We start from the raw sequence: 12,481 nt of genomic DNA on the forward strand, positions 1-12,481 counted from the left end.
TCTGCTTATCCTATCTTTGGAGGTCAGAGGAAAGGCAGGCTGCTTCTCAGCAGAGTTTGTTTCCCTTGACTCCAAAGGTCAAGGTGCTTATCAGCTCAGTTCCCTTTTTCGGGCTCCAAAGTCTGTAGGTCCCTGTTGGGGAAGGGGGGGAGCTGCTATTTGGAACCCTAACACTATTAGATACCCAGGTTCATGTCATTAAGTTATTTTAACTGTGAGTGGTTTCTGGCCTTTTAAAATTGAAAGTTTCTTTTATGAGACAGGGTCTCCCTGTAGCCCCAGGTGGCCTGGAACTCACTATGGAGACCCGCCTGGCCTCCATCTCACAGAGATCTTTCTGCCACTGACTTCCAAGTGCTAGTATTAAAGGCATACACCACCAAAATAATAATAATAGTGTTAATAATAATAAATAAAATAGAAAGTTCCCCATAATTCCACTTTTTTCATTAAATTTTCATATTAAATTTCATTTAATATGGTTATTTTTTCTTTGAAATGGTAATTTTTTCTTTGACATGGACATTTTTTCTTTGATATGGTAATTTTTTCTTTTTTATATTCTATTTTCTTTTCTCTCTTTTAATAGGGGTGTGTGTGTGTGTGTGTCTGTGTCTGTGTGCACGTGTTCATGTCTGAGTCTAGGCACATGTGTGCCACACCACTGGTATGGAGGTCAGAGACCAACCTCCAGTGTTGGTCCTTGCCTTCTACCTTGAGACAGGGTCCTAAGGAATGTTTGTGTCTCTGCCCCCCATCTACCCATCACTGGGATTACAAACATGTACCACCACACCCAGCTTTATATACAAGTTCTGGGAATCTGAACTCAGGCCCTCTGAGCCATCTCCCCAGTCTCCTCCCCTCAAGTTTAGAAACATTCAGGTAGATTCTCCAGATCATAAAATGGAGAATGTGTGTGTGTGTGTGTGTGTGTGTGTGTGTGTGTGTGTGTTTCTTTGAGCATGCTAGGTAAGGGCTCTACCACTGAGCTACATCTCCAGCTGTCTTCAGATATTTTCTGATTATCCTCCCCAACTTCATTTCTGAATTTCCAAATTGCACTCTCTGCTGTCTCTCAGATGACTTGCTTTTCTTCCTTTCTAATTGCCAGCTCTCTGGTTCCTTTCTAGAACTATTTATCCACCTTGTGCTGGTTAGATTTTGTCAAACTAGAGTCACCTCAGAAGAGGGAAACTCAACTGAGGAATTTCTTCCATCAGAAGGTCCTGTGGGCTTGTCTGTGGAGGCATTTTCTTAATTGCTAATTGATGTGGGTGGTGCCTGGGCCCCAGGGGCAGGGAGTGGGGGACACCTGGTCTGTATAAGAAAATTAGTTGAACAAGCCTCTTCCTCAGCTTCTACTTCAAGCTCCTGCCTTGACTTCTCTCAGTGATGGTCTATAAGCTGTAGGTGAAATAAACAGGTTCTTCTTCAAGTTGATTTTAGTCAATGTTTTATCACAGCAACAAAAACAAAACTAGAATAGACCAGACCTCTATCCTATCAGTGACTCCCCACTGTCCTCTACGATTCTAGACCCTCCCCAACCAGTCCCTCACGGATGATCAGTCCCCCACTCCTTCGCCATCTTCGCCTACATTCAGGCTGAGTTATTTGCTGTTCGTCAATTCTTTGTTTTGTCAGCACTCACTGGGGTGCTTAGCAGGTTCTACTTTGCAGAAGCTTGCTGTGGCACTGAGGGCTGCTGAGTGATGGGTTGAGCTACAAAGAAGTTTGGTCTTAGGCCAGCTCATGAGGCCCTTGGTATCTGGTTTGTGCAGTCCAGCCTTCTTGAAGGCTGTTTGACCTGTGTCTCATTTCACACCATTTCCCATCTCTCTCCTCTTCTCTCTCATTGTGTGTGGGCTGTGACGTATCCCCCAGAGGCTCAGGAACCCTTGGTCCTTGACTGATTTGGAAGGTTGAAAAACCTTTGGGAGGTGGAGCCTCGCTGGAGGGAGTGGTTATTGGGGGTGGTTCTTGAGGTTAATAGCCTGGTCCTGCTTCTTGTCTGTTCTTTGTTTCCTGATCCAGCAACAGATAAGCAAGCAGTCTAAGACTCTGGTGGCCACAGTTATGGGCCACCCCACCACGCCAACCCCACCGTGATGAGCTCTCCCCCCCAAACTGTGAGTTAAAATGAATCCTTCCTCCCTTAAGTGTTGCTTCCTATCAGGTATTTGGTTACAAGATAAGACAAATAACAAATACATCTCCTTCACACTGGGGCCTGCCTTAGAACAGGCCTCTCTATAGCCCTGAAGGTACCTATGAAATCTCCAAGACCCAACTCAAGTGCTACCTTGCCTTCAAGGTCATTCCTCAACCTTACATATCCTTGACCATGCCTGGGACCTTCACAGATGACCCTGAGTCACACCGCACCTCTAATTACAGCCCCCTGAGGAGTCAAGATGGCTATTCATCTGAAGTCTCTGACAGAGACAGCGTGAGGCTTGTTCACACACTGACTCTGTAAGACAGGTCCCTTTTAGAAGCTTTATCTCTAGACACTTTTCTCTTGCTTTTATTTTTATGTAAAGTCCAAAGTAAAATAACATTTTAAATCAACAATGATATAAATCTCATTGCTCATTTTGCTGAGATCAGAATGAGATGTGGACTGATTCCAGAGAGGGGGGAAAACCAAAATCTTCACTCCGCCGCTCCCCCGGCTTCCGTTGGCGTCCTCCCCCTTCTACTTTTATGCTCACCAGGTCTCCCTCACTCAAGTGTGGCAAATTATGTAATTAGTGAAAGAGCAACAATTTCGCTGAGAAAATGGTTATGTGTTTATGGAAGTTCAATGGCTGAAAATGTCTAAGGAAACCCATTTACTAAGCTCAGTAAAAAGGAGCAGAACTGGATCCTCAGCCAGCTCTCAGCAGAACCCAGGCAGCTCCAAAGCACCAGCCATCCACTACACCATTTTGAGGCACTGCCCAGGGGTCAGGTGCCCATTTTGGCTGGGCCTCAGTGCCTCTCTCTCTCTCTCTTTTTCTCTCTCTCTTTTTCTCTCTCTCTTTACTGTTGACTCAAAGCAAAATAATCAGCCACAGCAGAGTTCCCAGAAAATGTTTCTTGGGTGACATTAACCAGTTTGATCAATGACCTCTGCTAGTTTTATAGCCTTCCATCATTTTCTTTAGTTTTTCTCCGAGACATCGGAGTCATTAGAGAACATTGAACCTAATTATTATTCTCTAATAACCCTTTGGGATATCCAAGGGTTTAGTTTATACATTTGCCCTCAATTGTTTTAGCACCCGGCATGTGTTTTATTCCAGAACCTGCCAGGCTGGTTTGCTATAACGTGCTCTTCTTGCCTTGCTTTCCTGAGCCCACTCAGACTGGCAGGAGCTTCTAAAGTCTAGCCTTAGTTCAGAACACTTTCCCAAGAAATGCTGCCTATGTTTCAGTACATCCTGGCCATGGGAAGTGAAGGAACACTTGGGTCAGGGGTTTGGTTACTTTACCATTATTTTTAAAGTTCTGTGGCTTTGGCATTGATGGATCTGAGGGACATACCAGAGGCCATTGCTACAGTCCACATTTCAGAATATGTTTCTGTGGTCAGGAGGGACACCTGACTGTGGGGTATCTCCTCTGGGGTCTTCTGGACACCTTATTTTGTTTGGCACCACCATCTCTGATCAGGGTGACAGAGGAGGAGAAAGAAGTGGGGGAGCTCGGACCATCTCCATCCTTTGGGACAGACAGACAATGAAATTTGAGGAATGAGCCAAAGATGGGCAAGATGATTCCAGATGAGACCAGTGGAAAGTCACTTCTTCAGTATCCCAGAGCTACATAAGCATTTCAATAGAGGACCCCATCTGTTCTGTTAAATTGACAATTTCCTTCAGCAGGAAATAAAGGTTCATACTGAGTTTCAGACTAACTATGGAGTAAGGAATAGCTTCACTTTTTAAAGACTCTGCTTTTTAAGACATTCAGCATGTAACCTAATTTTGTTTGATGGAGTTTGTTTTTCTTTCTCCATTTGCTGCCTAGAAATGTGTTTCATTATCTCCTGCAGAACTGGGCATGGGAGCGTGGGAGGGAGCGCTGGAGCGTCAGAGCTCCCTGAGCCTCAAAAGCACTACAAAAATAAAATGAAACAATATTAAATAAAATTAAAATAAATGACAAGATCAAGCATCCCAATGGGCTTTGTGACACACACACACACACACACACACACACACACACACATAGAGCTGAACTAACTTAGGGGTACTGCTTAGACCCCTGGAAGAATTAAAAACTCCTAAGGGCAACATTCTCATAAATCTAGACATGAGTAGACTATTGGGAATAGTTTTTACATTAATTATTTTCATTACATTTATTTGTGTGTATGTGTGCGCACATGTGCCACAGCACACTGTGGAAGTTAGAGGACCACTTGTGGGAGTCAACTCACTCCTTTCCCCATGTGTGGATCCCAGGGATCAAACTCACGCTGTTAAGCTTGGTGGCAGGCGCCTTTACCCACTAAGCCATCTCAACAGCCTGGGATTATCTTTCACTGAAGGAAAAGTTTCTATCTGATGGATTCCTTTTAGGATGTATTGTATTAACACTTGTTTTTGCTTTTTTTTTCTTTCTGGCCTTTTTGAGACAGGGTCTCCCTGTAGCCCCAGCTGTCCTAGAACTCACTATGTAGACCAGGCTGGCCTTGAACTCACAGAGATCCGCCTGACTCTACATCCCGAGTGTTGGGATTAAAGGCGTGCACCACCAAAAGACACAAGCCTTCCAAACAGTATTCTAACAGGAAGAGAGGAGTTTATCTTTCAAGAAAGTAATTACAATGGAATGTGACTTTTTTAGAATCAAAAACCTGAGTTTGGAATGGTCTCTTTGTATACTAACATAAAAGGAAGAAACAGACAAGATGGGAAAACTGTTGACTTTTTAATTGAGAAAGAAATGAAGCAGTTATGGGGGGGGGCAAGACACACACATGGCCCGGCCTTTCCACAGCAGGCTGCTTATGTGCATCTTCTGGTAGGGGTGGAGATGAACTTACTTGATGTCACACAAGAGGGCCACTCCCCTCAGGATCCAGTGATCTGGGGACAGCACTGTTCGTAAGTACACAACGGTGATGAAGGTCAGGTCAGTTCGCCTGGGTTTCTTGTAAATGGGACACACGTACAGCTTCGGGTCCTTGGGTGCGGTGGAGTTAATGGCAAAGATATGCAGAACCGGCAGTTGTGTGAAAAGCACTTTCGGGGTGGCTTCTGTGAGCTTCCCGTTCCGTCTGTCCCAGGCTGCCCCATCCACGTACAGCCCATAAATATACACACCTTCCTGGAAGAGTCAAATGGCAAGGAAGAAGAGTTTAAAAAAAAAAAAAAAGCCCAGGTGCTGACGGCAGGCAGGCATCCATTCATGTAATCAGGCTTGTAGTTTGGAAAGACAGCACATGCCAATTTAAAAAACGCTGTAAGATAAGGGGACACCGCTGGACACATCACATTCATGAAATACTGAGCCCAGTTGCCCCCAAGGGGACAGAATGAGCCTAGGTAAACAATGGAAATGCTTTGTTATGGGTTTCTGGAAGCGGGGGTTGGGGGGGTGGCCCACCTCACCAACAGGAGAGCCAAGTCACCTTTTGAGACTTGAGCCCAGTTTGAGTTGGTGCAAGTACGGACTGTGATTGGAACTGTTGTCTCTCGGGCTGTGTTGGCTCAGTAGGCCTCACGAGGATGAAGTGAGTTTAGGGCGCCCCCCAGAGGCCGGGTGTGGTACAGCAAGGGGGCATGGAGGAAAGCATCTCCAACCTTCCCGCTCTGTCCCACAAATGGACTCGCCCTCATGGGCCTTGCCTTTCGACTGGAAACACAAGACACCCGTGTACAGGGGAAAACGTGCAAAATCAGAACTGAACGGCAGCATACGCCTGTTAATGGAGCTGTCTGGTGATGGGTTCTGAGGGTCAGCTCAGTGACTTTGGACATGAAAAGTCACGTGAGCTGTAGCTTTAGGGGAGTTTGTGGAGGACACAGATTTAATGAGCGCCCCAAAAGGTTTGCAGCTGTGGAACGGTGGAGAAGTGGGTAGAGAAATGCCACAAAGAAAGACAGGATGGGTGCAGAAAAGCAGACATTTGCTTAGAGGGTTCAAAGGTTATACAATGAGTTAGCACTTGATCGTGGTAGAATCGTCTGCATGCCAAGCTGTGGAGTCTGAACTCTTGCAGGCACTGGGGGGCCAAAGAGCATGATTTATTAAAACAAGAAAAGGCCAGAATCATTCAAGCTCATAAAGTGTATTCAAGTTGAAGATGGAGACTGCTTTTCCATTTCCAGTGAAGATCCGGGCTTGGGTAAATAGATGTAGCTCATAATAAAGGACACGGAGATTAGCTGCAAAGGGTTTCCAGGACTTTCCTGTAGGCTAACTGTATGAGGGCCATATATTTTGAACCACAAGTGGAGGCACATGTTTGGAGAGTGAGATGCTGGGTAGTCGAAGAGAATCAGGGTTCCCATCATTAACTTAGTGGCTGACAATTATCTACATGAACAGTTATCTACCGGGAACAATCCTACAGCCAACTGTGTTCTTCTTTATGGTCTTTTCAATTTTATGACATTAAGAATCACAGTGAGAAGGCATGGTAGATAGAATAGTGTCACCCCAAATTTATGTCAACCCAGAACCTTATATACAACTATATGGCTTTGCTAATGTAACTAGTTTAAATAAGGGCGTACTGGGTCTAGGCAGGCCTTAATCCAATATGTATGACTGACTGTGTGTGTGTGTGTGTGTGTGTGTGTGTGTGTGTGTGTGTGTGTGTGTTTGAAGAGAAGTCACACAGAGAGACACATAGGGAATTATGATGAAAGACACTGAAATGATGTAGCCTAAAGTCAACCAATCTTGCCAAGGACTGCCAGGAGTCATCTGTATCTAGGAGAGAGGCATTATTTATTTCATATAAGATTCTCTCTTGGAGCAGAAGAAATCAAGAAGCAATCAACATTGCCAATCATTGATTTGCTTTATTTTGTTCTGTTTTGAGGCAGGGTCTTATGTTCCCCAGGCTGGCCTTGAACTCGCTATGTAACCAGCAATGACCTTGAACTCCTGCTCCTCAGGCCTTCACCTCCTGAGTGCTGGGATTAGAGGTGTGTACCACCACACCCAGTTCATGCAGGGCTGGGTAGGGATCAAACCCAGGGTTTTGTGCTTGCGAGGCAAGCACTCTACCAATTGAACTACATTATTTGGGACTTCTGACCTTCTTGACTGTAAGGGAACAAGGTACTCTCGCTTTTAGCCACCCAGTTGTCATACTTTAGGGAACAAATACAGATTTTTGGTACCAGGAAGCAGGGTGCTGTCGTAATAAATGCCTTCATAGGTGGAGGTGACTTGGAGATTACCCTAAGTTCAGAGAACACTGGGGCATATAATAGAAAGACCCTAATTACTATGAAGAGAGGCTGGGAAAAATACAGGAGTTAGAGGTGTTTAAGATGAGATCTCAGAGAGACATTAGGAACCTACTGGACACTGAAGGAACGAGTTTGGCCACAGCTGAGAAAAATCATCTGATCTAGCCCCCTTGGCAACTGAGGGAGTAAACAGAAAAAGAGAAAAGGGACTAGGATTTGTTGAGTGACTATATTGGATCTGGTACTAAGTCCACACAATAGGATTTAAAGCTTCATAATTTCCTTCAAACAGGTTGAATTGTCACATTCATTTTATAGGTAAAGAAGTTCAGGTTCAAAAAAAATCATTCAATAATTTGCCCAAGATTAGCGTCCAAGCCGTGGCTCAGAAGGACTGCTTTCCCCACAACACAGCATCTTTCCAACCCAGAGTCCCAAAATAGACAGAGGGACAGGACAGGGGGAGAACTGACCCCAGGGCTCCCAGCTGTTAGTCCAGTAGGCATCCACCTCCCGCAACACTCCCCTTCTGTCTCAGGGGACCTGTGGCTGACCCAGAGCAATAGCTGCAGACATGGAAATTCTAAACAAACACATGCATAACTTGCAGTTACAAAGGTCTGGGGAGACCCTGGGCTCACCAGACCTTGTCACTAAACTCCCACTCAGCAGATGTGGGAGGCTTTGGCCTTGAGGTCATCCGGTTACCACAAAGGAAATCCTCTCTGCAAAGCAGATGGACTCCACGGAGGAAGCCAAGGTCAGTTTTGAATATTTTATTTGTTTTTGTGGTGCTGGGGATTGAACGCAGGGCCTTGCATGCTAGGCAAGTATTTGATCAATGATTTGCATCCTCAACCCTCAAGGTCAATTTTGACCAGAACTCGAATTTTCATCCTCATCTCCAGAGCTGTTGCCAGAGTACCTACCGCAGGGGGTGCTGCGATCTCCTCCTTGGTCTGCCGCAGGACTTCATTGTGGATGGTCACGGTGTCCAGTGCCCAGCCTTTGTGGGCTCGGGTCACTTCTTGCCTCATTGCTGTGAGGAAACCTTAAGAAAGACAGGAAAGACTCTGATGTCTTGGTGAACTCCAATTCAGAAACACAGAGACTGTAACGCTGAGGGAAACTTGCTATTATCAGTCTCCTAACAGTGTGCACATCCTGATCAAAGCCCCAGGGGGGCATCTCTTCTAGGGTTTTGTTTCTATAGGGACCTTGATGAGAGCAGGCCCTAAGTTTGAAAGTCTAGGGGGATACCAACTGCTCAAGTCCTTTATAAAGGTTTCAACCCAGTCTTAGCTCATAGTGTCTACTGAAAAACACAATATCAAATATGTGACCAGAATGGTAAAGTATTCTAAGAAATGGCCTTCCAATTAAACTCAAATCAAACCATTACGAAGCTTCTATTTGCTATAATGGAACAATTTCATTTAGTCTAAGGAAATAAGACATAAATGCCATAATAGGAAACCTGACTTTCAATTTGATCAAACAAAGCAATCACACCGGAAAGGAAAGCTACATGTTTTAATGTGCATAATAAGTTATTTTAAGATAATACGCAGCTCCATATCTCATGGCCTTTTTCCAAACTTAATATTTAGGAATCATACCATTCAGTTCAATGAGAGAAACTTTTCCTGGAGAGTGGCATTTGATATTAAAAAAAAAAATCCTAAGTTTCAAAATGGATTGAAAACTGTAAATGTTGTCTGTGCCCTACCTATTGTAGTTTGACTTTCATGTAAACATTGAATAATCATGAAACTCTGGTAAAAATATGGAGTGGGGTATGTCCTTGACACTCTTTAAAAAATATTTAATTTTGTGTTATGCATATACATGTGGGGCTGGGTATGTGCATATATGAGTGCAGATGTCTGTGGGGGCCAAAATATGTGTTCCATTCCCCGGAACTGGAGGTGCAGGCGGTTGTGAACTGGACATGGGAGCTGGGAACAGAACCTGGGTCCTCAGCAAGAGCAGCCAGTGCTTTTAACTGCTGAGCCATCTCTCCAACACACCTGGAATTCTTAAAATTTTTTTAAATTTGGGGGGGCTAGAGAGATGCCTCAGCACTCAGGAGCACCGGCTGCTCTTGCAGAGGACCCAGGTTTGGTTCCCAGTACCCATATGGCAGCTGACAGCTGTCTCTGACTCCAGTTCCAGGGGATTCGACACCTTCTTATGGCCTTCATGGGTATTGTATGACACGGGTGCACTTATATACATGCAGGCAAGACACTCATATACACAAAATAAAGATAATAAATTAAATATTTTTAAAAACCATTAAAAGCAAAGTTCAAGAGGGCACTCCGGACCTGCATGCAAGGAGCTCAGTCTAAGAAGGCATGCCAGAGGGCGGTTATGAACAAAGGTGTGAAGAAAGTTCAGGAAGGTCTGACTGAGAAAGTTGGATGCAAATTTTTTAAGATTTATTTTTGTTGTTTTTATTTATGAGTGAGAGAATACATGTACACGTATGTGCAGTGCCTGCAGAGGCCAGAAGAGGGCATCAGATTTCCTGGAGCTGGAGTTACAGGCAGTTGTAAACTGTCTGACGTGGGTGCTGGGAACTGAACTTGGGTCATCTGCAAAAGCTCTTAACTGCAGAGCCATCTCTCTAGCCCCTGATTGCAGCTCTTAAAAGATGAGTGGGAATTTTCTGGACAGGACCAGACCAGCTGGAGGCACAGCTTGTGCAAAGGCACAGAGACAAAAGGTTAGGATGACAGGTGAGGTGAGGTGATCACAGGTAAAGGTGGAACAGAGGTGGATGTGTAGGTCAGTGTTCACACTGCTTCTTTTTTTTTTTTTTGGTCTTTTTGAAGCAGGGTCTCCCTGTAGCCCCAGCTGTCCTGGAACTCACTACGTAGACCAGGCTGGCCTTGAACTCACAGAGATCTGCCTGCTTCTGCCTCCCAAGTGCTGGACTTAAAAGTGTGTGCCACCACACCCAGCTTCTTTAAAGACGTTAAAATTACATTTATTTATTTATTTATTTATTTAGGCACATGCGTGTCACAGAACATGTATAGAGGAGAGAGGACAACTTGTGGAAGTGAGTTCTCTCCTTCCATTCTGTGGGTTCCAGGAACTGAACTCGGGCTTGGAGGCAAGCTCCTTTATCTGCTGAGTAGACTCGCTGGCCCCACACTGCTACTTCTTTGGGGGCGGGAAGAAACTGAACATTTAGAGGAGGCAAATGACTTGACTGCTTGTGTATCTTAGAAAGCTCACTCAGTGCCTCAATTAAAGCAGGATCGGGGGGAGTTGGGGTGTAGAGATGGCTGCTCTTTCAAAGGTTCCAAGTTCAATTCCAGCAACTGCATTGGGAGACTTAAAACTGCCTGTCACTGTCTTCCATGGGCACCTGCATGCACGTGTACAATCCCCCCATATATACACATAATTAAAAATAAAAATACATCTTTACAAATATAACAGGGGCTGGAGAGATGGCTCAGTGGTTAAGAGCCCTGGCTCCTCTTGCAGAGGACCAGGTTCGAATCCCCACACCCACATGGTGGCCAACAACTATCTGTAACTCCAGTTCTAGGGGATCCAACACTGTCTTCTGTCCTCTGTGGGCATTGCACAGCACAGGTGCACTTAGATACATACAGACATAACACTCATATACGTTAAAAAAATAAAGTTTAAAAATAAAAAAAAGGATCTGGAGTCTTAAGAAGAATCTTTTTTATATTTATTTTATTTACAGTTATATTTTTATTTTATATTTATTTATTTTTATGTATATGCCTGTATTACCCACATGTAAGTGCACCTGTGTTGTGCAATGCCCTTGGAGGACAGAAGAGGGCATCAGATCCCCTGGAACTGGAATTACAGACAGTTGTTAGCAGCCATGTGGGTGCTGGGATTCAAATCCAGCTCTTCTGCAAGAACAGCCAGTGCTCTTAACCACTGAGCCATCTCTCCAGCCCCCTTAAGGAGAACTTTTATGTTCTTTCTAAAAGAAACTCCCTCTATTGACCAGAAAAAGATGATCTTGGGGTATGAATTACAGTTGGTTGGAAATACAGTGATCGTCTACCAGGCAGCTACTGCTGGCCATGGCTTGGGTCACTCGTGGAGTTCCAGGAGGTGGTCTGATCAGCGGGTGAACATATTTACTTCCATTTTAAACACCAGGGATCCTGTGTTTTAGTAACAAGATGTTTCATGTATTTGTGGGTCGGTGGTATACAACTAAAAGAGAACCCAATTCACCCTCCTAAGTCATTCCATGAAAACGTCATGTTCATCATTCAACAGTGTCCATCCATGCAGTCTATTAGCATACATCCAAGTCAAGTACTTGGAATTAAATTGATCCTACTTATGATGTTTTAAAATTCACCACTGATCTATGATGCTACAAGGTCATAATCTCCAAGTCACTAATTCTGATCTTAACCGCTCTCCGCACAGGTTGGATAATTGATTCTTTTTTACTATAACACTTTAAGTTACAACTAAATTGCAAATTGACCTCACTTCATATTGCTCTAGAGACCATGCCCCAAGTGCCAGAAGAGGAAGGAAGCTGAATTTCTTTTTTTTTTCTACTTCTGAGATTTCAGTCATTATCAGAGAGTTCTGTAAAACTCCAGTGCAGTTAGAGAGAGACCATTTCCTGTCTAGTCTCTAACTGGAGACCATGCATGACATTGTCCAGACTCTAACAGTAAGTCTCCTTATGCTTAAGAGGCACCCTTGGCATGCCAGCAGGTGGAATCCAGGACACATGTCAGTTCCACTACTAAGAAAGAAAGTGTGAAGTAAATATATTTGAGACCCAAGAATGGGAGTGAGAAATGAAAACATGGAGAAGAGAAGCATATCTTTCAAAGTCTATCATCTATGTGTCTGTCTGTCCATCTATCCATTTATCTAATCTAACTAGGTATCTGTCTGTCTGTCTGTCTATCTCCACCATCTATCCCTCCATCCGTCCATCTGTCCATCTATGTATCTATGTATCTATGTATCTATCTATCATCTATCTATCTATCATCTATCTATCATCTATCTATCTATCATCT

General features: G+C 44.2%; 1 protein-coding gene across 1 annotated transcript in view; it reads right to left on the minus strand.

The window, feature by feature from the left end:
• Positions 1 to 4,959: 4,959 nt before the first annotated feature.
• The window catches only part of Dnah8 (dynein axonemal heavy chain 8), a 308,707-nt gene continuing 301,185 nt past the window's right edge, over positions 4,960 to 12,481 (minus strand). Inside the window, exons 89-90 of the mRNA XM_008840196.1 lie at positions 8,351 to 8,472; positions 4,960 to 5,322 (exon numbers count right to left, since the gene is read on the minus strand). Of these exons, the coding sequence (XP_008838418.1) occupies positions 5,035 to 5,322; positions 8,351 to 8,472 (410 nt within the window). The 3' untranslated portion in view covers positions 4,960 to 5,034. The remainder of the gene's footprint in view (positions 5,323 to 8,350; positions 8,473 to 12,481) is intronic.

The sequence above is a fragment of the Nannospalax galili genome, unplaced genomic scaffold (genome assembly GCF_000622305.1).
Source record: "Nannospalax galili isolate Female #2095 unplaced genomic scaffold, S.galili_v1.0 scaffold538, whole genome shotgun sequence".
NCBI lineage: Eukaryota > Metazoa > Chordata > Mammalia > Rodentia > Spalacidae > Nannospalax > Nannospalax galili.